Source organism: Melozone crissalis, unplaced genomic scaffold (genome assembly GCF_028551555.1).
Source record: "Melozone crissalis strain CALT ecotype California unplaced genomic scaffold, PUWL_Pcris_2 ptg000081l_1, whole genome shotgun sequence".
Lineage (NCBI taxonomy): Eukaryota > Metazoa > Chordata > Aves > Passeriformes > Passerellidae > Melozone > Melozone crissalis.
In genome coordinates, this window is record NW_026535858.1 from 14,563,542 (window position 1) to 14,589,454 (window position 25,913).

Consider the following 25,913-nt stretch of genomic DNA (forward strand, 5'->3'; position numbering starts at 1 on the left):
CCAGGGAAGAGATTTGTCATTGTGAACCTGCCAGAGGTGGCTTTGGGACTGTGCTGTCAGAGGATGACAAACTCACACCCTGCCTAGGATGCATCCATTTGGAAGTCTCCTTCTCCTTCTCTGGAAAAGTCAAAGGGACCTTCTATCATAGGAAGTTTCCTTATTCCTCCCAATGCAAAACCAGGAACTGTGCATGAATCGCCTTCACATCTCAGAGGATTCAGCTCAGAAACAGCCCCAAGGAAAGCTTTTCTCCTTCAAGGGCAGGTGAAAGGTAACATTCCTCAATTCCTGCTAAATGCCTACCTTTTTGAGTCTCATTTTGACATGAGATAGGCTGCTGGGAGATAAAAGTCATGTGCAGGAGGGAGAGGAATGTTTCCTTTTCCTGGACAGCATTTCCAGGACCCCAAGGTACAACTGCAGCTCCTGCCACTGAACTCTTCACACTGACTGGAGGGATTTTCACTGCAACACTGGAGAACTCTCCCAAGGGACTTGGCTCTGGGAGAGTCGACTCTGCCCATCAAGGAATGGAAACTTTCAAAAGATTTTGTTTTAACCAAGCTTTCCAATTGTCACCTCAGAGTCAAGACTAGAAAGGTCATTTTAGGACAGACATGACCTGTACCTACCTGCATCTTCAAAGAACTTCTCTTCACTTCTGCTGCTGGATCCTGGCCTGGAGAAGATGGAAGACAAAAGAAAATGTGAAGAGGTAGAAAGAGAAGAGAGGGAAGGGGTGTACCATGAAAGGAAGAGAACCTTCTCAGCATGGACACTTCTGTGAAGGAGGGGATGCAACACATAAACCCAAAATCGCACCGAGCTGGTCAAGCTCAGGCTGTTACAAAAGCCAAGTCCAGCAGGGGACCCAGCCTGAGATGCTTTGTAGCCCGGCCTCCTCTTCCCCACCACCACCTCTGCTCTTGGGGCATTGCTGATGGGTTTGACATTGGATGGGCAAAATGCTGAATACACCCAGGTTTGCCTGAATACATGGAACAGCTGACTGTGCAAAATCACCACAGGAGATGGAAGAGAGGGGTGAACAGCACAGTGGAGCAGCAGACACCTTGGCTTACCTCATCTCCCAGGACTCCTGCAAATCCACCTGGGGAGAGCTTGGCAGAGACCCCACAGCATTGTCAAGAGGGAGACTGCCTGCCTTGCGTATTGGGGGGATCAAAGGCAGTCCAAATGATGCCTTCTTCATTTCCCCATCACTGGGATATGGCAAGGAGGTCTGGAAAGAGTAGAACACAGTGCTCAGATGAAGCATCCTGCCTTGCCCACATTCATAACTCAAGACTTTTGTATATGTCCTCAACTGGAACGTGGCAAGAATAAACAGGTCAAAATGATGGAGCAAACTGGCAGAGGATGGGCAATGGAAAGGGAACTGTTGAGGGAGAGACCGTGTTCCACATTGGACACCTCTCCCCTCCTGCTCCCTCCTCTGCAAGTGTGCCGACATTCCCACCTGGCATCCACATCCTTGACATCAAGGTGTTCCAGAGTGCCACTGCCTCCACTGCCTTTTGGATGGCATGGCAGTGGTTTAGATCTCTGTTCTGTCCCTGCCCCTAAGGTGGCTCACAGCCACTGCTGATCTCCAGCCATGGCCCCACAAAGCCATTCTGCAGGATGCCAAAACCTGCTTTTCTCAAGGCCCTCATTTCTTCTGCTGCTGCCCTTCCCTCCTACACTTCCCCAGCAGCCTTTGAGCCCAGATGCTGCTGAGCTCTCGCCATGCTCACTGCTCTCCAGCTCCCACACATCCATCAGCTCAGGCTCACTGGCATTTAGCAAGTTCAGCAGAGCTCCCTGCCCTGCTGCTCTCTGCAAGCTCTCTGCCTGCCCAAGCTGCTCCAGGGGCCCCATGCCATGGCCAGGAATGGGGCTGGAGGCACTGGGGTAAATGCACCCCCATCCTTAGTATCCCATCAATTCTGGCCCAGCTGAAGAGCCAAATCAGGACCTCTTCAAAGTTCACTGAAAGGGTCAGTTCCTGTCAGGGATACATTGGGCCCTTTCTCTGCAAGGCTGAAATCAAGTACCCAAGCCTTGGATTGCACATTCTCTCTACCAAAGCTGTTGTTCATCTGCCTCCTCCTGCACCCCACGGCAAACCCAAAACAACTGCAGCTCCTGGCCCTGCTGCAAAGGCCATCGTGTGCCTGGGCTCTGGGCTGCTCTCCCCATGGCCACCTCCCATCCCTTCCCTCTGCACAAAGCCATGCCAGAGCACACAGCTGCCCAGGAGCTGATGGAGTCTGCAAATAGCATCAGAGACAACTGTGCAGAGGGCAAGGCTGTACAACTCACAAGCTGAGACAACCTCACTTGGCAGCTTCCAGCAAACACCTTCTTCCATCCAAAGCTGTCACAGCTGACATAAAACACCACCAAGACATAGAGGTGCTTCACAGATACCCATAGGTTACTAACTGGTGAAGGATTGCTTTTCCAGATTGAACAACTTGAGCTGCTCTGACTGCTTGTTGGGGTTTTCTCAGCCATAAGACACACGAGGAACCACGACACAGCCCAGAAACCATTCAAAGACCTCTCCTGTTATTGATACATGCTGAGGACATGAAGTCTGCTCTTCACACCCATTGCTAAGACGGCCTGAAGCACAGTTTCCAGCTGAGCTCTTCCTTGGCTCAGCTGCTTCCCTGGGCTCACAGCACAGGAAAAGGTCTCCAAGCTCTGCCTACAGCACATGAACTGAAAATCTGCCATACAGGACTTAGTCCTTGGTCTCCTTACCTCATGTCCTTTTCCCGCTGAACTCTGCTCCTGGCTGCTTCTTCTGATATCATTGTATCAGGTGCTAGTTTTTCCTTTCTCTTTCTCTCCATCATACATAGCACTTGGCTTGATGGGAGAAGAGCTCTTTGGGATGGGAGGCAAAGGCTTGGATGGAAGGAGTGAAGAGGGACGTGTTTGTGGAAGACTCTTGGAAATACTGGAGTCAGTCAGGCCTGCAAAGTGGAGATACAAAATGTAACAGAGCCCACTAAGTAAATCTAAAGCATCTGAAGCACCATATTTAAGGGGACAGACTTCCTGGACACTTCTATACAACTGCACAGGGAAACATGCTCCTGCTGGCAGACACTTGAGGCAGGCCAGGGGCAAACCCTGAGCCATTCCCCAGAGCTGCCACAGGCACAGCCTGGCCTCTGGGCTGCCCTGGGACAGCAGGGAGCCCAGACCCTGTGCTCTCCAGCAATGGCTCAGCTGCACATGCACCCTCCTACTCCTCTCCCTGCCCCACAGAAAAAAACTGGCCAACCAATTGTAAATTGCTGCTTTTGCTCTGCTGAATTATTCCTTGGGGTTTTTTCCCTTCTTTCTTTTCCACAGACTCAACCAAACCCAAAAAAATTCCAAAATATTCAATGCAAATTGGAGTGTGCACGCCATTAATAAATACTCTGCAACTGAGCTGTTAACACTCAGAGTTAATTCTTTACATGGTTTCAGAAAGGATAAAATCATGTGGCATCCAAGTTGTTAGAGAGGAACCCCTGTCTTAAAAATGAATTTCTTTCCCTCTGCAGAGTATCCTGATCAGTCGTAAAGGAGAGATGGGTCAGGCTTAATGACATAAGTCATCCCTAGCCCAAGAAAACTGACAACTCCTTTGATGAGCAACACCAATCTCTAGCTGCATTCAGCATTCCAGTTGCATACCAGCAATTAAGGAGTCATTCCAAAGGGGTCATAACCAGGTTCTAGCAGAACTAACGCTAAGCCAAGGAACGATGGCATCTGGTCCGTTTTTCTGCAACAGCTGAGTTATTTCTCCAAGTCTCATCTCCCCTATCATTACACGCCCAGAGATGCCAAAGAACCACCAACAGTGTCAATGAGGCTTTCAACTTGAAAGCATTGCCTGACACAGAAGCACCAGAAACTGCATTTTGTCTGGCACAATTCCACTTGTCAGGGATCAGGCAAGGCAGGGACAGGCACAAGGCACAAGGCATCTCCTGCCCCAGCCTCAGCCTGCAACACTGACACAGGCAGAGACAGCCAGGGAAGAGATTTGTCACTGTGAACCTGCCAGAGGTGGCTTTGGGACTGTGCTGTCAGAGGATGACAAACTCACACCCTGCCTAGGCTGCATCCATTTGGAAGTCTCCTTCTCCTTCATTGGAAAAGTCAGAAGGACTTTCTATCATAGGAGGTTTCCCTAGTCCTTCCAGTGCAAAACCAGGCAATGTCCCTGAATCTCCTTCACATCTCAGAGGATTCAGCTCAGAAACAGCCCCAAGGAAAGCTTTTCTCCTTCAAGGGCAGGTGAAAGGAGTGGGAACATTCCTCAATTCCTGCTAAATGCCTACCTTTTTGAGTCTCATTTTGACACCAGAAATGCTACAGGGAGATAAAAGGCATGTGCAGGATGGAGAGGAATGTTTTCTTTTCAGCGCTGCATTTCCAGGACCCCAAGGTACCACTCCAGATCCTGCCACTCAACGCTTCACACTTGAGGAATTTTCCCTGCATCACCAGAGAACTCTCCCAGTGACTGGGCTCTGGGAGAGTCCACTGAGCCCGTCAAGGAATTGAAATGAATTTAAGGAATTTGTTGAAAGAATGGGTTTTAACCAAGCTTTCCAAATGTCACCTCTAAGTCAAGATTCCAATGGTCAATTTAGAACAGACATGACCTGTACCTACCTGAATGTTCAGAGGACTTCTCTTGGCTTCTGCTGCCGGATCTTGGGCTGGAGAAAATGGAGTAAAAAGGACATATGAGGAGGTAGAAAGAGAAGAGAGGGAATGGGTGTACCATGAAAGGAAGCAAACCTTCTTAGCATGGACACTTCTATGAAGGAGAGGATGCAACACATAAACCCAAAAGGATGCAAAGCTGATTAATTGTCCTTAAGATTACAGTTGCTGGAGTCACCCAGAGCAGGCCAAGCTCAGGCTGTTATAAAAGCCAAGTCCAGCAGGGGACCCATCCTGAGGTGCTTTCAAGCCCTGCCTCCTCTTCCCCACCACCACCTCTGGGCTTGGGGCATTGCTGTTGGGTTTGACATTGGATGGGCAAAATGCTGAATACACAGAGGTTTGCCTGAATACATGGAACAGCTGACTGTGCAAAATCACCACAGGAGATGGAAGCAAACAGCACAGTGGAGCAGCAGACACCTTGGCTTACCTCATCTCCCTGGACTCCTGCAAATCCACCTGGGGAGAGCTTGGCAGAGACCCTGCAGCTTTGTCAAGAGGGAGACTGCCTGCCTTGCATATTGGGGGGATCAAAGGTTGTCTCAGTGACCCCTTCTTCATTTCCCCACCACTGGCATATGGCAAGGAGGTCTGGAAAGAGTAGAACACAGTGCTCAGATGAAGCATCCTGCCTTGCCCACATCCATAACTCAAGACTTTTACATATGCCCTCAACTGGAACGTGGCAGGAAAAAACAAGTCAAACTGATGGAGCAAATTGGCACAGGATGGGCAATGGAAAGGGAACTGTTGAGGGAGAGACCGTGTCCCACCTTTGACACCTCTCCCCCACCCCGTTCTCTCCTCTGCATGGGTGCCTACATTCCCAGCAGGCATCCACATGTTGTGGATAAACTGAAAATCTACCATACATGACTTAGATTGGTGTCCTCACCTTATGTCCTTTTCTCTCTGAATTCTGCTCCTGCCTGCTTCTTCCAATATCATTGCCACCAGTGCCACTTTTCCCCTTCTCTCCATCAAACATCTTGCTTGGCTTGATGGGAGAAGAGCTCTCTGGGATGGGAGGCACGAGTTTGGATGGAAGCAGTGAGGAGGGAAGTGTCAGTGGAAGACTCTTGGAAATACTGGAGTCAGTCAGGCCTGCAAAGTGGAGATACAAAATGTAACAGAGCCCACTAAGTAACTCTAAAGCAACTGAAGCTCTGTATTTCATGGGACAGACTTCCTGGAAACTTGTAAGCAGCTGCACAGGTAAACATGCTCCTGCTGGCAGCAACTTGAGGCAGGCCAGGGGAAAACCCTGACCCATTCCCCAGAGCTGCCAGAGGCACAGCCTGGCCTCTGGGCTGCCCTGGGACAGCAGGGAGCCCAGAGCCCCGTGCTCTCCAGCAATGGCTCAGCTGCACATGCACCCTGCTGCTCCTCTCCCTGCCCCACAGCTCAGCAGCCCTACAGCTCCAGGGCCACTGGCAGCAGCACAGCTCCTTGCAGGGGGCACATGCAGGGCACAGCTGTTCCCTGCCAATGTGCACAGCCTCTCTGCGCTGCCACAAGACCCTTCCTCCCGCCAGAGAGCAGCTCAGATCCAACCTCACATTGGTGTGTGGCTGAGCCATGCTCACAAGGCAAGAGGTGAGTTGGGTGAACTCCCACCAATACAATCAATCCATCTCACGGATAAGGCATCCAAGGAGTTTTTGTACTATTCAGTAGAGTGCTGTGGTTTTATTTTTCATGAAACCAGCCTCACGACAATTCCTCTGAACGGCATGGGGCTGGCAAGCCAGGAGAGAAGGCTTCTGCAGCTGTGCTTATCTGTTGCTCCTTGCTCATCTACTACTTTGAAATCCCTTTTCATCTAAACTGTTGGCAAACCCCTGTGGTATCCAGAATTTGACAATTCCACCTAGGAAGTAATTGCTTTCCCAAGCTACTGTTCATGGCCTTTGTTTTTGTAACTCCCACCCAGTTATGGGTCAGGTTTTGTTCATTGCTTTTATTGCTCTTGACGACAGAGGAAGTGCTCGTACCTGAACAATGTCACCTCATGTTGGAAGAAGCTTTGCAATCCATATTACATATCCCCCAATATACAAGGAGTCTGTATCAACAGGGAAAAAAACTGGCCATCCAATTGCAAATTGCCACTTTTCCTCTGCTTCACTGTTCCATGGGGTTTTTCCCTGCTTTCTTTCCCACAGACACAACTAAACCCAACATAAAACATGACCTGCCTCAAAATATTTGTAATGTTGGCTAATACTGACAATTGAAAATGTCCTTAATGGAAACCGCAGAGGGGAAGTAGTTCTGAAATACTCTCCAGCTGAGCTGTTAACACTCAGAGAGTTAATTCTCTACATGGTTCCACAAAGGATAAAATCATGTGGCAACCAAGCTGTTAGAGAGGAACACCTATGTAAAAACTGATTTCTTTCCCTCTGTAAAAGGTCCCGGTCAGTAATATAGATGGAAAGGTAAGGATCAATGAGATAGGTCCTTCCTAGTCCAGAATTAAGCCAGCAAAACTGACAACTCCTTTGTAGAGTAACACCAATCTCTAGCTGCATTCAGCATTCCAGTTGCATACCAGCGATGAAGGAGTCATTCCAAAGGGGCCATACCAAGGATCTAGCAGAACTAACGCTAAGCCAAGGAACCAGGGGATCTCACCCCTTTCTCTGCATCAGCAGAATTATTTCTTCAAGTCTCATCTCTCCTATCATTACACACCCAGAGATGCCAAAGGAACAACAACAGTGTCAATGAGGCTTTCAACTTGAAAGCATTGCCTGACCCAGATGCACCAGAAACTGCATTTTGTCTGGCACAATTCCACTTGTCAGGGATCAGGCAAGGCAGGGACAGGCACAAGGCACAAGGCATCTCCTGCCCCAGCCTCAGCCTGCAACACTGACACAGGCACAGACAGCCAGGGAAGAGATTTGTCACTGTGAACCTGCCAGAGGTGGCTTTGGGACTGTGCTGTCAGAGGATGACAAACTCACACCCTGCCTAGGATGCATCCATTTGGAAGTCTCCTTCTCCTTCATTGGAAAAGTCAAAAGGACTTTCTATCATAGGAGGTTTCCCTAGTCCTCCCAGTGCAAAACCAGGCAATGTCCATGAATCTCCTTCACATCTCAGAGGATTCAGCTCAGAAACAGCCCCAAAGGAAAGGTTTTCTCCTTCAAGGCCAGGTGAAAGGAGTGGGAACATTCCTCATTTCCTGCTAAATGCCTTGCTTTTCTAGTCTCATTTTGACATGAGAAATGCTACAGGTAGATAAAAGTCATGTGCAGGATGGAGAGGAATGTTTTCTTTTCAGCGCTGCATTTCCAGGATCCCAAGGTACCACTCCAGCTCCTGCCACTCAACGCTTCACACTTGAGGAATTTTCCCTGCAACACCAGAGAACTCTCCCAAAGGACTGAGCCCATCAAGGAATTGAAATGAAATTAAGGAATTTGTTGAAAGAATGGGTTTTAACCAAGCTTTCCAAATGTCACCTCTAAGTCAAGATTCCAATGGTCAATTTAGAACAGACATGCGCTGTGCCTACCTGAATGTTCAGAGGATTTCTCTTGACTTTTGCTGCTGGATCTTGTCCTGGAGAAAATGGAGTAAAAAGGACATATGAGGAGGTAGAAAGAGAAGGGAGGGAATGGGTGTACCATGAAAGGAAGCAAACCTTCTCAGCATAGACACTTCTATGAAGGAGGGGATGCAACACATAAACCCAAAAGGATGCAAAGCTGATTAATTGTCCTTAAGCTTTCAGTTGCTGGAGTCACCCAGAGCTGGAAAAGCTCAGGCTGAAATATTAGCCAAGTCCAGCAGGGGATCCATCCTGAGGTGCTTTCAAGCCTTGCCTCCTCTTCCCCACAACCATCTCTGGGCTTGGGGCATTGCTGTTGGGTTTGACATTGAGCTGCATCATCATAGATGGGCAAAATACTGAATACATCCAGGTTTGCCTGAATACATGGAACAGTTGACTGTGCAAAATCAACAACTGAGATGGGAAGAGTGAGGTGAGCAGCACACTGGAGCAGCAGACACCTTGGCTTACCTCATCTCCCTGCACTCCTGCAAATCCACCTGGGGAGAGCTTGGCAGAGACCCCACAGCATTGTAGAGAGGGAGACTGCCTGCCTTGCGCATCACGGGGATCAAGGATTTTCCAAATGCCCCCTTCTTCATTTCCCCACTACTGGAATAACGCAAGGAGGTCTGGAAGGAATCAAACACAGTGCTCAGATCAAGCATCCAGCCTTGCCCACATTCATGCCTCAGGACATTTAGATATACCCTCTACTGGGACGGGGCAGGAATAAACAAGTCAAACTGATGGAGTTGATAGGCACAGGATGGAGAATAGAAAGAGAACTGTTGTGGGAGAGATCATGTCCCACATTTCCAAGCTTTCTCATTTCCTTGGATAAATGGCTACATCTCCAGCTGCCATCCACATGTTTGACATCAAGATGTTCTGGGGAGCCACTGCCTCCCCTGGCCTTTGGGATGGCATGGCAGTGGCTTTAGATCTCTGTTCTCTCCCTGCCCCTAAGGTGGCTCACAGCCACTGCTGATCTCCAGCCATGGCCCCACAAAGCCATTCTGCAGGATGCCAAAACCTGTTTCTCTCAAGGCCCTCATTTCTTCTGCTGCTGCCCTTCCCTCCTACACTTCCCCAGCAGCCTTTGAGCCCAGATGCTGCTGAGCTCTCGCCATCCTCGCTGCTCTGCAGCTCCCACACATCCATCAGCTCAGGCTCACTGGCATTTAGCAAGTTCAGCAGAGCTCCCTGCCCTGCTGCTCTCTGCAAGCTCTCTGCCAGCACAAACTGCTCCAGGGCCCCAATGCCATGGCCAGGAATGGGGCTGGAGGCACTGGGGTAGATGCACACCCATCCTTAGAATCCCATCATTTCTGGCCCAGCAGAAGAGCCAAATCAGGACCTGTTCAAACTTGACTAAAAGGGTCAGTTCCTGTCAGGGCAAAAAGTCTCAGAGCTTTGGCAACAGCACATAAACTGAAAATTTACCACACTGGACTTAGCTTGGTCTCCTTACCTTACATCCATTTCCCTCTGAATTGAGCTCTTTCCTTCTAATCTCTTCCTCACAGCCAGTGCCAGGTTTCCCAGTGTCCTGCTCTCTACTCCATATCTTGCTTGGCATGGGAGAAAGAGAGCTCTTGGGGAAGGGAAGCAAAGGCTTGGAGGGAAGGAGCATAGATGGACTTGCCAGGGAAAACTTCTTGGCAAGAGGATAGGCAGTCAGGCCTGCAAAGTGGAGACGCAAAATGGATCAGAGCCTGCAATGCAAACCTAAAGCTCTGTATTTCATGGGACAGATTCCTTGGAAACTTCTAAACTGCTGCACAGGGAAACATGCTCCTGCTGGCAGACACTTGAGGCAGGGCAGGGGAAATCCCTGACCCCCTTCCCCAGAGCTGCCACAGGCACAGCCTGGCCTCTGGGCTGCCCTTGGACAGCAGGGAGCCCAGAGCCCTGTGCTCTCCAGCAATGGCTCAGCTGCACATGCACCCTGGCTGCTCCTCTCCCTGCCCCACAGCTCAGCAGCCCTACAGCTCCCTTCAATCTTCACCTTTTCCTTCAGTGGTCCTTCCTTTTCTGCTGAAATCCATCTTCAAACCCGTGCTTCTGCCAGGCAGAAGTGTCTGGGTTTGAATCTGGGATGGCTCTCGGAGTTGGCAGCGATGGGAGCTCGGTCCCAGCCTCAGAACAAGGCCGGGTGACTCCAATCGCCAGCGCTCGGCACACAGAGGCAGAGCCAGACGCGTCTGCTGCCGCTGGGGCCGTGTCAAGCACAACCTGCACCAGCCCAGCCTGGGGCTGCCCTTTGTGACACGCTGCCCATGCTTCTCTCGTTTCCATGGCTGCAAAACCCCACCCCAACTCCATCCCCTTCCATTCCCTTCCCTAGGGCAGCCAGCCCTAAGCCCAGCCAGGCCAGGCATGAGGCTTTCACACTGTCTAGGATGTAGACCCTTTCCAAAGTTACTTTGCAAGGCCTTTCATTCTGTACTTCCCACTCAGTTCTGGATTGCAGCTTGTTGGTGTGGGATTTTGTTTCATTCTCTTCACATCAAACAAAGAGGAGGGACACAAACAATCGCACTAGACAGTGGAAGTAAAAGAAGTTTTGCACTACCCAGTAGATGACCCCAGAATTCAGCTGGCCAAAACCAGTAGGCTGTCTGAGTATGCAAACGTTCCTCTTTTGCTGTGCATCATTGTTCTAGGGGTTTATTCTCTGCTTTCTTTTCACCACAGACACCCAAACCGAAATTAACACAACCAATCTCAAAACAATTTTGATCTTGGCTAATACTGTCAATTCAAAATGTCCTTAATGGAAATAGCTGATGGCCAGTCATTCTGAAGTACTCTCCAAAACAGCTTTTGGAACTAGGAGAGCTAATTCTTTACATGGCTTCTCAAAGGATAAAATCATGTGGCAGCCAAGCACTGTGAGAGGAAATCCTGTATAAAAATGGGATTGCTTGCCCTCTGTAAAATGTCCCAGTCAGTAATAAAAGTTGGAAAGCCATGGATTAATGAGAGAAGTCATTCCAAGTCCAGAATTATTCCAGAAAAAAATTTAACTACTTCAATGAGCAGTACTTCTCCCTAGCTGCATTCTGCATTGCAGCTGCAGATCAGCAATGAAGGAGTCATTCCAAAGGGGCCATAACCAGGATTTGAATAAATTAACCCTAAGCCAAGGAACCAGGGGATCTCACCCCTTTCTCAGCATCAGCAGAATTATTTCTTCAAGTCTCATCTCCCCTATCATTACACGCCCAGAGATGCCAAAGGAACAACAACAGTGTCAATGAGGCTTTCAACTTGAAAGCATTGCCTGACACAGAAGCACCAGAAACTGCATTTTGTCTGGCACAATTCCACTTGTCAGGGATCAGGCAAGGCAGGGACAGGCACAAGACCCAAGGCATCTCCTGCCCCAGCCTCAGCCTGCAACACTGACACAGGCACAGACAGCCAGGGAAGAGATTTGTCACTGTGAACCTGCCAGAGGTGGCTTTGGGACTGTGCTGTCAGAGGATGACAAACTCACACCCTGCCTAGGATGCATCCATTTGGAAGTCTCCTTCTCCTTCATTGGAAATATCAAAAGGACTTTCTGTCATAGGAGGTTTCCCTAGTCCTCCCAGTGCAAAACCAGGCAATGTCCATGAATCTCCTTCACATCTCAGAGGATTCAGCTCAGAAACAGCCCCAAGGAAAGCTTTTCTCCTTCAAGGGCAGGTGAAAGGAGTGGGAACATTCCTCAATTCCTGCTAAATGCCTTCCTTTTTGAGTCTCATTTTGACACCAGAAATGCTACAGGGAGATAAAAGTCATGTGCAGGATGGAGAGGAATGTTTTCTTTTCAGCGCTGCATTTCCAGGATGCCAAGTCACCACTCCAGCTCCTGCCACTCAACACTTCACACTGGAGGAGTTTTCACTGCTCCACAAGAGAACACACCCAGGGACTGGGCTCTGGGGGAATCCACTGAGCCCGTCAAGGAATTGAAATGAATTCAAAGAAATTTTTAAAACAATGAGTTTCAACTGAGCTTTCCAAATGTAACCTCTGAGATCAGACAGCAATGGCTATTTTAGGACAGACATGTCCTGCAGATACTTGCATGTTCAGAGAACTTCTCTTGTCTTCTGCTGCTGGATCTTGGGCTGGAGAAAATGGAGGACAAAAGAACGTATGAGGAGGTAGAAAGAGAAGAGAGGAAATGGGTGTACCATGAAAGGAAGCAAACCTACTTAGCTTGGTAACTGCTATGAAGTAGGGAATGCAACACATTAACCCAAAGGGATGCAAAGCTGATTAATTGTCCTTAAGCTTTCAGTTGCTGCAGTCACACAGACCTGGCCAAGCTCTGGCTGAAACACAGCAGTATTTCTTCAACTTGCACCAGAACTCCCCAGTTCTGCTGCCTCTCCTTTTGGAGCCAAGTGGCTCCTGCAGCCTCTCTGAAGCAGCAAGAGCTGCTGGGCTCAGATACCAGTCTGGATGGAGGGCAGCTGCTTTTGTACTGCTGCCCAAGCTTCACTTTGCCTGCTCGTGCCTTGCACTGGTGACAGCCTCCTGCTACACGTGGGCAGAGCACTGCTGTCTCCTGAGAATGATTTTACACCTCCTGGCTCTTTCCAGAACACAATGGCTTTTTCCAACTCAGCTGCTAGGGAAGGATATTCACGTTGCACTTTCAAAGCCCTGCCAAAGATTTTCTATTGGAATGATACTTCTGTGTCTCCCTCTTTATGGTTATCACTTGGATAAGCTTCACAGCTTCATTTTATCAACCATATCCAAGCCAATATCTTTCCATCAGGTACAGTCCTAGAACTCTTCTCTACCACCTTGCCCTCTTTGATCTTAAGCTCAGATCTAAACATTAAACATCAATCAGATTATACATCTGCATCCCAAAACTTATCAGGGATCTCATTTCACAGTGGAGGCCCAGGCACAGAGAAATTACACCAGATGATTACAGAAGCAGTACCTGAATTTGCAGACACCTCTCCAGGAGCCAATATTTGCCCATGCATATTCTCCTGGCTGCAGAATTTAACAGTCTCAGGATCCAAAGTTCTGCAGGATCCAGGCCCATGCAAAACAGTTCCGAAATGATGCCACAACAATTACAGGGGGAAGCAAGAGCCAAATCCAGCAGAGGACCCTTCTGGAGGTGCTTTGAAGCCCTGCCTGCTCTTCCCCACCGCTACCTCTGCTCTTGGGGCATCGTTGTTGGGTTTGACATTGGATGGGCAAAATGCTGAATACACAGAGGCTGGCCTGAATGGGAGACTGTGCAAAATGTCCACAGGAGAAGGGAAGAGTGAGGTGAATAGCACACTGGAGCAGCAGACACCTTGGCTTACCTCATCTCCCAGGACTCCTGCAAATCCACCTGGGGAGAGCTTGGCAGGGACCCCACAGCACTGTCGAGAGGGAGACTGCCTGCCTTGCGTATTGGGGGGATCAAAGGCAATCCAAATGATGCCTTCTTCATTTCCCCACCACTGGGATATGGCAAGGAAGCCTGGAAAAAGTAGAACACACTGCTCAGATCAAGCATCCAGCCTTGCCCCCAGTCCTCCCTCAGGACTTTTACATTTGCCCTCAACTGGAACCTGGCAGGAATAAACAGGTCAGATTAATGGAGCTGATTGGCCCAGCATGAGGAATGCAAAGGGACGTGGTGAGGGAGAGATCATGTCCCACATTGGACACCTCTTCCCTCCTGCCCTCTCCTCTGCAAGTGTGCCTACATTCCCATTGACATCATGATGTTCTGAGGTGCCACTGCCTCCACTGCCCTTTTGGATGGCATGGCAGTGGCTTTAGATCTCTGTTCTCTCCCTGCCCCGAAGGTGGCTCACAGCCACTGCTGATCTCCAGCCATGGCCCCACAAAGCCATTCTGCAGGATGCCAAAACCTGCTTTTCTCAAGGCCCTCATTTCTTCTGCTGCTGCCCTTCCCTCCTACACTTCCCCAGCAGCCTTTGAGCCCAGATGCTGCTGAGCTCTTGGCATGCTGGCTGCTCTCCAGCTCCCACACATCCATCAGCTCAGGCTCACTGGCACTTAGAAGGTTCAGCAGAGCTCCCTGCCCTGCTGCTCTCTGCAAGCTCTCTGCCTGCCCAAGCTGCTCCAGGGCCCCCATGCCATGGCCAGGAATGGGGCTGGAGGCACTGGGGTAGATGCACACCCATCCTTAGTATCCCATCATTTCTGGGATATCCCAGCTAAAGAGCCAAATCAGGACCTGTTCTAACTTGACTGAAAGGGTCAGTTCCTGTCAGGACAAAAAGTCTCAGAGCTCTGCCAACAGCACATAAACTGAAAATTTAACACACTGGACTTTGCTTGGTCTCCTTACCTTACATTCTTTTTCCTCTGAAGTGATCACCTTTTTCATTCTACTCTCCTCATCCAAGCCGCTGCCAGGTTTCCAAGTTTCCTGCTCTCCATGGCACATCTTGCTTGCCTTGGTGGAAGGAGAGCTCTTGGAGATGGGAGGCAACGGCTTGCAGGGAAGGAGCATGGATGGACTTGCCAGAGAAAACCTCTTGGCAAGAGGGTAGCCAGGCAGGCCTGCAAAGTGGAGACACAAAAGGTATCAGAGCCTGCAATGCAAACCTGAAGCATCGGAAGCTCCGTATTTCATGGGACAGATTCCTTGGAAGCTTCTAAACAGCTGCACAGAGAAACGTGGTCATTGCCAGTACACCCTTTAATCAGGCCGAGGGAAAATCCTGAGCCATTTCCCCAGAGCTACCACAGGAACAGCCTGGCCTCTGGGCTGCCCTGGGACAGCTGGGAGGACACAGGAGCCTCACCTCTGTGTGAGGCTGAGCCATGCTCACAAGGCAAGAAGTGAGTTCAGTGAACTCCCACTTTTTCATCAACATCTCTAATGGGTGAGACAGTCAAGGGGTTTTCTTCATTTTTGAGACAATTTCTTTGGTTTTATTTTTCCCAGAACTAGCCTGTGTTTAATTCCTCTGAACTGTATTCAGTTAGCAAGTTTGAAAGGGAAGACGGAAGGCTCCAATGGTAAGAGGGGAAAAAAGATTCCTTCTTGAGGTTGGCCTTGTCTGAATCGACAAGAGAAACCCACACAGCTGTGACTGCTAGCTCTGAAAACCACAAAGACCTCTCTGCAAGCAGGCAGGCCTTATTGGTGTTTCTGTAGCACCCTAATACCATCCTCAATGTTAGACCCAATCAGCAAGCAGAGGAAGAACAGGAAATTTATCTATGGTGAGACCAGACATTGATGGGAGAGAAAGCAACAGGATTTGAATCTCATGACTGTGTCCAATTTGGGGTCAGCTGTGGCCATAGACTCTGTCGTGGCAGACAGAAGGAGTCACTTGGCCTCTGTCAAAAAGGAGAAAGCAGCATAAACTAATGAGACAATGTTGTGATGCCATGGGTGTCCTTGCAGGACCATCTGTAGCTTTCAGGCACCTACTCTGACACAGAGCCACCACTGACACCATGGACCAGTTTCCCTGAAATATGGGGGGACTTTCTTTCCATTTACTCCAGCCTTTTAGATCCCTTCTATCCTCACCTCTTCCTTCCATGATCTTTCCTTTTCTGCTGAAATCCATCTTCAAACCCGTGCTTCTGCCAGGCAGAAGTGTCTGGGTTTGAATCTGGGATGGCTCTCGGAGTTGGCAGCGATGGGAGCTCGGTCCCAGCCTCAGAACAAGGCCGGGTGACTCCAATCGCCAGCGCTCGGCACACAGAGGCAGAGCCAGACGTGTCTGCTGCCGCTGGGGCCGTGTCCAGCACAACCTGCACCAGCCCAGCCTGGGGCTGCCCTTTGTGACACGCTGCCCATGCTTCTCTCGTTTCCATGGCTGCAAAACCCCACCCCAACTCCATCCCCTTCCATTCCCTTCCCAAGGGCAGCCAGCCCTAAGCCCAGCCAGGCCAGGCCTGAGAGTTTCATACTTTTTGAAAGCATGAAAGACCCTTTCCAAAATTACTTTGCAAGGCCTTTCATTCTGTACTTCCCACTCAGTTCTGGATTGCAGCTTGTTGGTGTGGGATTTTGTTTAATTCTCTTCACATCAAACAAAGTGCTGGACACAAACAATGGCACTGGGCGGTGGAAGGAAAAGAAGCTTTGAACTCCCCGGTGGATGACCCCAAAACTCAGTTGGCCAAGAGCTGTATGTTCCTTTTTGCTCCACTTCATTTTTCCAGTGCTTTATTCTCTGCTTTCTTTATTGCAGAGACACCCATAAACATGATCTGCCTCAAAACATTTCTGATCCTGGAAGTCCCTGACAATTCCAAATTTTCTTAATGGAAATAGCACGGGGAAGGTCATTCTAAATCGCTCCTCAACAGAGCAGATCAAACTAACCATCCTTGGTTTGGATGAACTAAGCCTGAGCCATGGGACCTGTGGGTCTGATCTCTTTTTCTGCATCTGCAAAATTATTTCTTCAAGTCACATCTCTCCTATCTATTCAAAGTCTGCATTAGATGCCCCCAGTGTTCAGTGGGCAGATATAATCAGCTTTTGTACACACTCTGCCCCCTGAGCCCAGCAGCATCCCTGGGACTCTGCAGCACCACTGCAGGCCAACATACTCGAGGCACAGCTGCAGGAAGGAGATTGCAACAAGTCGTGCCTGAAGGAGTCTCCAGGCTGCCGCAGCCCTTCCCCTGCGGCGGGATCATCCCTCGCTGCCATGGGGGGAGCAATGGGGCTGATGGGCTCTGTGCAGATGAGGGTCTCCTCCATGTGCTGCTGCTGCTGCTGGGCTGATCCAGCTGCTGCTGCCTTCCCCCACAGCTGGATCAGGAGCCTGCCTGGGAAAATAACACTGCCAGTGCCCGTACCAGCCACCGATCCCTGCCAGGGCCCTTGCACACAGGGCATCCTGCCCACCAAACTGCTCCAGTCAGGTGATGTCAGAATGTCGCAGACATCTTTGTGTGAAAATCCTTTTCTTTAGGATTTTTCCTTCTGAGAAGCTAAGAGGCCTCAGAGACAAAATGTAAACAATGATTATGTGCTGCTGTGGAATGCAACAGATGGGTCCGTGATTGGTCTCACGTGGATGTTTTGATTTAGTGACCACTCACGGCAGAGCTGGCTCTCTCTCTGTCCAATCCACAGATCTTTGTTATTCATGCTTTTCTTTTCTATTCTTAGCTTAGCTACCTTCTGAGAGAAAACCTTTCCTTCTATTTCTTCTTAGTATAGTTATAATGTAATATATATATATCATAAAATAATAAATCAAGCCTTCTGTACATGGAGTCAACATTCTTGTCTCTTCCCTCATCCAAGAACCCCTGTGAAAACTGTCACATCAGAACACATCAAAATACATTCAAACAATGTGTTTTCCACATTCTGGCAAAACCATGGCCACATGTTGGAGGCAGACTGCTGTTGGCAGAATGGGGGAAGCCCCAGCAGCTGCTCTCCCCATTGCTGGATGGCCACGGCAGCAGAGACAAATCTCCCTCCGTGCCCACTGCTGTGGGACCCAGTGCTTTGGGCTTGTTCCCACTGAACTCAGACTGCTGCTACAGCAGCAGCATCACTTCACACATTTGATAACAAAGAGTGGGAATGGCAGGCAGGACTTGCCCCAACAGCTACAAAAAATTTTTAAAAGAGCAGGGGACAGGGGAGTTGGAATACTCCGTTCCTTTTTAATACAAACATACCTGGATTTAAGCAGGGACACTGGGCTAATCATACTGGAGACTGCTTTGTAAGCCTTGTCTCTAGCAATTCCCACCAGTCTGCAAGCAATTTTCTACTACAAAGGAGTAGATAATATTTTACAACACCTCCATGAGCAAGTCTGAGCCAGAAGTCAAAGCACAAGACAAATACTCCCAAATCTGCCCCCACTGGGGAAAGGAAGCAGAAAAGCAGGTGAAACAAGTGCCCTTGCAGCTGAATTGCCTGCATTTATCCCATGGTCCATCCCATTTCCTGTACAAAAGCACCTCAATTCAAACACACAGCCTAAGATCAAGGAATAACAGTGTTTTGAGGGCATTTAAAGCCTGATTCCTATTTCTTTCAAGGAGAGGTGAATGCTAAATTCCTTAAAAACACAAATGCAGGTATATTTGAGACTGCATCCTTCAAAAGCACATATGGAGGTTTAGAATTGCAGGACTGTTTCCATTGGAAAAGACCTTTAAGGTCATCGAGTCCTTCCAATAACCTGAGACCCCTGACACTGCAAAGGCCACCACTGAAGCATCACCCAGGACAGGATTGGCCTTCTTGGCCACCTGGGCACACCTGGCTCACCTTTAGCCACTGCCAACCAGCACCCCCAGGTCCTCCTCTGCTGGGCGCCTTTCCAGCCACTCTGCCCCCAACCCGTGGCCTTCCATGGAGCTGCTGTGGCCCAAGGGCAGGACAGGGCACTTCACCTTGTTGAACCTCATGCAAGTGGCCTCAGCCTATGATCCAGCCTGTCCTGATCTCTCTGCAGAGACTTCCTGCCCTCCAGCAGATCAACACTCCCACCCAGCTTGTCATGGTCTGTAAACTGCCTGAGGTGCCCTTGATCCTCCTCTCCACATCATTGACAAAGATGTGAATCACAGCTGGCCCCAGTGCTGAGCCCTGGGGAAAACCCCTTATGACCAGGTGCCAGCTGGATTTAATTCCACTGAATTCTACCACTCCCTGGGCCCAGCGACAGTTTTTACCCAGGGAAGAGTGAATTCAGTTCTTCAGTCTTTTACTCAACCTTAATTCCATGTTTCCCCCCACGGCCAAGAGAAGACAGAGCTTCTCCTTAGACCTCCATTCATTGATGATGTATTTACAGAAACATTTTTATCCTCTTTGCAATCTTCTAGGAAGAAATTCTCAACAGCGAGGCAGGTGAGGCACTGGGAACAAGTTGCCCAGAGGAGCTGTGGATGCCTAAGGAAGGGTGTTAGGTGAACATATCTTTTAATTTTGATGACATGTTTTTATTGTATATATTTTATTTTCATGATTTTAGAAAACTAAAAATAAATGTATTTAAGTAAACCAAAGGAGAATGTGAGATCAGGGCATGCTAGCCTAGAAGTTATGGGAGTGCAGCTCACTCAATGTGCCAGTGTCTCACCATGTCCTTTCCTTACCGGGCCTCTCGCCTTCCTCTTCTGCCATGTTTTCTTTGTGACATTTGTGCTGCTATTTTAACTTCTCATTGTAACAGGGCCACATCTTGACATGTTTGGGGCACAATGGATGCAAAGTCTTGTACAGACAAAAGTTTTCTACCTAGATCGTGTTCTGTGATCACGAAAGGCCTGAGCAAAGAAACAAAGAGAAGTGTGCCCAAATGGCCAAGCTTTGCTCCTTTGCAATCTCACACAGATCTGGCTCACAGGTGTCTTCAGTCATAATTTTATAGGTAAGAAGAAGTTGTGTATTTCACTGGGAAATGGTGCACTGCTTTGGAAAAGTCATCTGTATATATATGTACCCAGGACAGCAGTCCAGCTGTGTTGCTTGCAAGTTGTTTGCAGAAGGTTGAGTGGACTGTGAGGCCAATGACAAGTGACAAGGGTTCCTCAAATCTATTTACACTCCAGCCTGGGTGCCATTCAGCCCAGAGCTATGGGACAATGCCGTAGTGCATCCCACACACATTCTGCCTCCAAGAAAATCTTGGCTTGGCTTGTTAGAGTGATAAGAAGAGTAATAGAATGGACAGTCAAACTCATCCCTTTGGAATGACTCTCCTGCTTTCCAGTGTCAACCCTGCGCCACATGTTCCCAAGGCTTGCTACAAACAAGTATCTGAGATGGCTTAAAAATTCTCAGGCAAGGTTCAGTAAAACCAGATTGAATATTAAGGAACAGCTCAAGAAAATTCATTGGCAACATTCCCACTATTACTTACAGGTCATTTAAAGTACAACAAGGAAGAAAATAGCAATAGCAACAAGCAAAATTCAGTCAATCAAACAAGAAACATTCTGAGAAGTGTGTGTGTGTGTGTGTGTCTTTAGGTGCTTTTGAGAAAGGGACAGCAAGGACAAGGCTAAAAAGGAATACGGCCTAAAAGCTTAACAGCACTCCAGCTTAACAGTGGTTAAAATGGAGCCTCCAGGAGTGGGGCTGTTGGCCCACGATCCATTGCTGATCAGTGATCCTGCCAGTGCAGCAAACGTGAGAGCTCGCTGCCCCTGAGAGGCCCCACTCAGAGGGAGGTTGCTGCTGGCAACCACTGTGCTCCAGGAGAGCTCCAAGGGCCTCCTTTGCAGCGCTCTTTTTGGGCCACAAGAGAGTGGGCCTCAGCCATAAAATGCTTCCTCATGGCTGCACTGCGGGTCAGCAGCCTGACTCGGAAAGTGGGAGAAGAAGGATGCCATGCCATTCAGGCAAGAAAAGTGGTTTCCAAGGCTGTTCCCAGACACCCCAGGAGCTTGTTAGACAACACAGGTTCCTGGGAGCACTCCGTGTCCCTGATAAGCTCAGCAGGAGCTGAGCCCAGGGGCTGTTCAGCAAGGCCCAGGCCTGACAAGCGTTTCCCAGATCACCCTGGGGCCGCACAAGGCCGGGCCCATTCACCACCACAATCTGAAGCACCAAGTTTTGATGGAGGGTAAAAAGCCAAGGCCCAGTGGAAGTGGGCCCTGTCCTCAGGCCTGTGGGAGAACCACAGTACAGATCCTTGTGCTGCTGATTCCATCTCTCCCCTCTTTTCTAAGTTCTTGGGGGCAAGGTCACTTAGCTTAGACACACCGCTCACAAGCAGTGCTCCTGCAGCTTTCTGCTCAACGAATTAAAGTGAGATTACACATCCCAGATCACGGTCTATTACATTTTAACTGACTGATTTGAGGAATTTCTGGAGCAGCAAACTTGCTTCCTCAAATATTTACGGTGTGTGGCACAGAGCACAGAAGAAAGATTTAATGTCAAAGGCATCGCCAAGGCAATGCTCTTCTGACAAGTTCTGCCCTGAGCTTTCCTTAGGAAGATCCAAAAGCTTCAATGTCACCAGCACAAGCTCCTGCAATGGCTGCTGGCCAGCAGAGCAGGGCTGTCAGCTGTGAAACAAGTGTTGCCACAAGCAGCAGCTCCCCCAGGGCAGCAAATCAAGAGCTGGGAAGGAGCTGATCTGAAGGCCAAAGCTCCTTAGCTCCTTCCAAGAGGGCTGCAACAGTTCTTCATTCCAATGAGCTGCAGTGCTGGACACCACAGCTCTGTGTGACCACTGGACACAAGTTCCTCCCACTGAGTGCTGGGATGGTTTCTACAGGAGCTCTGGGCCCCTGTGTGTGCCAGACACAATGAGGAGAGAAGGAGCCAAGTGCACTGACAGACCTTTGCCTTGGGCATAGCCCGGCCTGGAACAAACACACTGAAAGTTTTCCCCTTTGGCCCATGTCTCGAAAGGTCAGGTCAGCTGTTTGATGACTCAGGTTGGTTTGGTATCAAGGAATTTCCCTCAGAAATACGGGGTTTGTCTCCCTCTGTGCCTTCCCTTCAGCAGCTTTGGGGATGCTCCTGTGTGAAGCCATCTGTCTCACACAGTTGCAGACAACTTAAAACATTAAACTTGAGAATAAGTCATCTCTTCTAATGTGTTCCAACAATCCCCTTCCAGCAATAGGAAATTAATACTAATAGATGAAAGTGGAAAGAAACCAACAGCTTGTTAACAAACAGAATGCCTACAAAGCAAGATAAAAAGGCCAGTAATTTCTGGATATCAAACTCTCAGACCTCACTGTGCCCTCAGTGGAACAAAGACCCAAAATGCCAGAGGAAAATCCCCCCAGGACTCGAGTTCCAAGATGGCGCCGGGTTCTCCCTCAGGAAGAACAGGAGCTATCATGCAGTAGTTCCAGTAGCAGATGAAAGTTCGGGGGCTTGTCCAGCATCGACTTTCTCCCAGTGGCAGAGCTCCGTGGAGCAGCCACGGCAGGTGAAGCAGCTGGGCTGGAGCCCCTCGGTGTCTTTTCTCCCCGCTGTGGCTCAGCTCACACACTCTGGGGCTGGGAGCGGGGCCGCTCCGTTTCTGCCGGCACCGTGTTCCGGGGCTTGGACAAACAGATTTCTGCCAGGAGAGCCCTGCAGACTGTTCCACATATCTCACATAAAGGCCTCAAAGAACAACTACAAACACTCTGCCTACAGCAGCTTTCACAAAGGGCTGCAGAAATCCAGGACAACTTAAAGGGAGAGGCAGAAGGCTTTTGTCTTGTTCCTGACACCAGAATTCTTGATGATCTGATGCAATTTGATTCAGATGGAACATGAGATCTGAGTTTTTCCATTGAAATATTTCATGATGAGTGACAAGCCTTGGAGCAAGAGGTACAGGACTGACATGTGAAACCATGAGCATATCGTCCAAAATGACCAGTTTAATTGTCCATTTTATTACTCTTGTATTTATTGCACAACTCATAGGCAACTCCAAGCTTTGCTTGGAGGCAAACCAGGCATGGGATACACTACAGTCCCTTGCAGAGCCCCCAGGGTCCAGGGCTGGCAGTGACAAAGCAGGCAGTCTGCTTCATTGTGAACCACTACAGAGCTTAAGCCCCCTTTTTCTGCATGAGATACAAAAAAGAGGTCTCAAATGACTTTCATGCAAGCATGCAGTAAAGAACTGATCCTGCTCTCCTAATGAAGCTTTGGCTTTGGAATTACACTCTTCCCATTCATCCTTTGACTCCGACACTCCAGGTTTGCCCCCACACCCCTGCAAGGCTGGCAGTCACTGTTTCCCATTTACTGCTCTTCCCTAGAGCCAGTACAGTGGCTGCTTTGAAACAAAAAGTCCTGAGATCTGGATATCTTGAAGGAGCATGAAATGCTAATCAAGTGTTCCCATTGGTAATACCCAGGTCTGCACTTGCCAGAGCTCTGAAGCAGCAGCAGGAGGACCATGCATCATTGCTGTTTGTGGATGTTCATGTTTCTGGTGGGAGAGAGCAATGGCTTTGAGGAGGGACAAGAATGCCCCTCTTCCAACAGTGGCTGAGAAAGGAGATGTGAAGTTTCACTGCCTTTTCTAGGATATTTTTGAAAGATCTAAGAGAATACTGCAGCATAGAGCTGGTCCCTAATTGTGTCTCCAGAGAAATCCCCAAAGGAGACATTCAATCTCCTGCTGATGGCAACCCCATAAGCTCATGGACCAGTTTTCCCTGAAACATGCCACCCTGCTTGGGCTTTACTAGGCCAGGACTAAACCCATAGCTAAGCAAACACATACAGCCACATGACATAGGGTTTTTCCATCAGAAAACCTAATTCTAACACATTCACATGCGGTTTCTTCTGTAACATCAGAAGCTGGCAACCATGAGGACTTTGCTGGCAAAAGGTTACTTTATGCACTGGGACCAGAAGTGGTTTTCCTTAAGGCAAAGCAAATGGAAATGTGAAGGTTAAAAGCTTCAAATGACTATGACAGAAAACTGCATATTAAATTCTGGATAGGAGTTCTGGTTTGAAAGCAAAACCAGTGAGAGACTGCAAGTCAGAAATATAATTTATTGGGAAAAGGAAACAAAAAACCACAGAAAAATACCCCATCCAAAATACATGCAAAATACAAAAAAAAAAAAAACAAAAACAAAAACAAAAAAACCCCCAAAATACACCGACAGAGTCAGAATACAAAGTGACAGCCTCTTGGTCAGGGTGTTGGTAGCAGTCCAGTTGGATTGGTGGCTGCACTCCTCCTGGAGTGGCACATGTGATCCTTTAGAAGGATATAGTCTTCCTCTGAAGATCCAGTGGAAAAGGCAGCCATTCCTCTGGGAATCCAGTGGAAAGGCTGCTTATTCTGTCCCAAACTCCAGATTATATCCACGTGGGGATGCTTAGTTCCTCCTCCCTGGGCACAGCATCTCACAATGGGCTCTTATTGTTCCATAAGTCATGGGGTGGGTGCATGAGACACAAAGGGCTCCCACAGGGAATTATCTCTGAGTCATGGGGAAAGGCATTGATGGGCCTATTAACAGGAGATAAGGAAAAGAACAATTCCCCTCCTGGTTTCAACAGCTCTTGAAGATGGGAATAGAATACATCTTTATATTGTAACCAAGGACAATAGGGAGCATTGTCAATGATCATGCAGCCAACCAAGAGCTGGAGCTGAATCCAGAATTGCTTGTTCCAGCTATGCAGGAATTCATTACCCTGGCAAGCACAGCTCCATGGGAACAAATGATCTCTCATCTCTGGGCTGAATTGTAGCATAGTGTCTCCTCTATGGGTTTTCTTGCAAAGGTGGTTATTTTTTATATGTTAAGATTTTGGGTTGACCCTCGGTTCCCCCCATGTTCTCCCTCCTAAGGGTTTGTTCCTCCCGCCAGTTACCTGTCTATCATTGTAACCAACCCCCTTTCATTTTGAGAACTTTCTATGTCAATCTTCCCTTACTTAACATATGGTTTGTCCCCTGAGCCTTCTCCCTCCCCTGGGCCATTCCTATTGGTTCAGGTGTGTCTCTTGCTCCTCGCCTGAGCTTCGTTCATTGGTCCCTCGTGGCTCCTCGTGTCACGCCCTTCCCCTTTATAAGTGCCTCCCCAACGGTTTTTCACTGACACCGTTACTGGCCCCGCCTGGGTCAGTAAAGCACCTTGGCATCCATTCGTGTGTCCACTCCCTCCTTCCTTCGCCTCAGTACTTCTCAGTCCTGCTCTCACCTGCGTCACCACGCTGCAGACAGAGCCACTACTCAGGGGTTCTCGCAGATATCCTGGGAGTGACGGGATTCGTGGTCTGCACTGAGAATGCCAGTGGTCGCAGGACGAGACTGCACTGAATGGCACCCAGACTGCAGTTTAGATTTGAGGAACTCTTGTCACTTGTTACTGGCTTCACGGTCCACTCATCCTTCTGCAAACAACTTGCAAACAACACAGCTGGACTGCTGTCCTGGGTAAATATACACACAGATGACTTTTCCAAAGCTGTGCATCATTTCCCAGTGAAATACACAAGATCTTCTTACCTATGAAATTGTGATTGAGGACACATGTGAGCCAGATGTGTGTGAGATTGCAAAGGAGCAAAGCTTGGCCATTTGGGCACACTTCTCTTGGTTTCTTTGCTCAGGCCTTTGGTGAGCACAGAACACATCTAGTTAGAAAACTTTTAACTCGACAGGATCTTTTGGATCTGTTGTCCCTCAAACATGTCAATGTGTGACCCTGTTGTAATGATACATTGTCCTGGCTCAGAGCAAATTTCGAAGAGAACCCCCACAGGGACTGTTTTAGTAAAGCAGATTCAATTGGCCCCTCTCTCCAACAGTCCGGGAGAAACTACCTCCTTGGAGAAAAGTGGAAAAAACTGTTTATTAAACAATAAAACCTAAACAATATTAAACAGTAATACCCCTTGCTGCTCCCAAAGAGATGACAAACTGAGAAAGCCCCATCCTCGGGTTGCAGCTCACTCAGTCTCTGATCAGTCCCTCCAGTGCTGGAACTGTCAAAGGCCAGGCCTGGCCCCGTGGGCCTCAGGTGCAGCTGCCGGTGCTCCCCTGGGTGTTCAGTCCAGAGCAGGCTTCAAGAGGTCCAAAGAAAAGGGAATAAAACCACAGTCCAAGGAACTTCTCTGCCTCAGCTAGCTAAACTAACTAAAAGCAAAAGAGAG

General features: G+C 48.8%; 1 protein-coding gene across 1 annotated transcript in view; it reads right to left on the reverse strand.

Moving 5' to 3' along the window:
* Positions 1-25,913, reverse strand: part of LOC128946404 (TOG array regulator of axonemal microtubules protein 2-like) — a 43,716-nt gene that overhangs the window by 3,683 nt on the left and 14,120 nt on the right. The window contains exons 10-13 of the mRNA XM_054290144.1: positions 24,959-25,011; positions 8,789-8,949; positions 1,086-1,124; positions 636-682 (exon numbers count right to left, since the gene is read on the reverse strand). Coding sequence (XP_054146119.1) covers positions 636-682; positions 1,086-1,124; positions 8,789-8,949; positions 24,959-25,011 — 300 coding nt within the window. The remainder of the gene's footprint in view (positions 1-635; positions 683-1,085; positions 1,125-8,788; positions 8,950-24,958; positions 25,012-25,913) is intronic.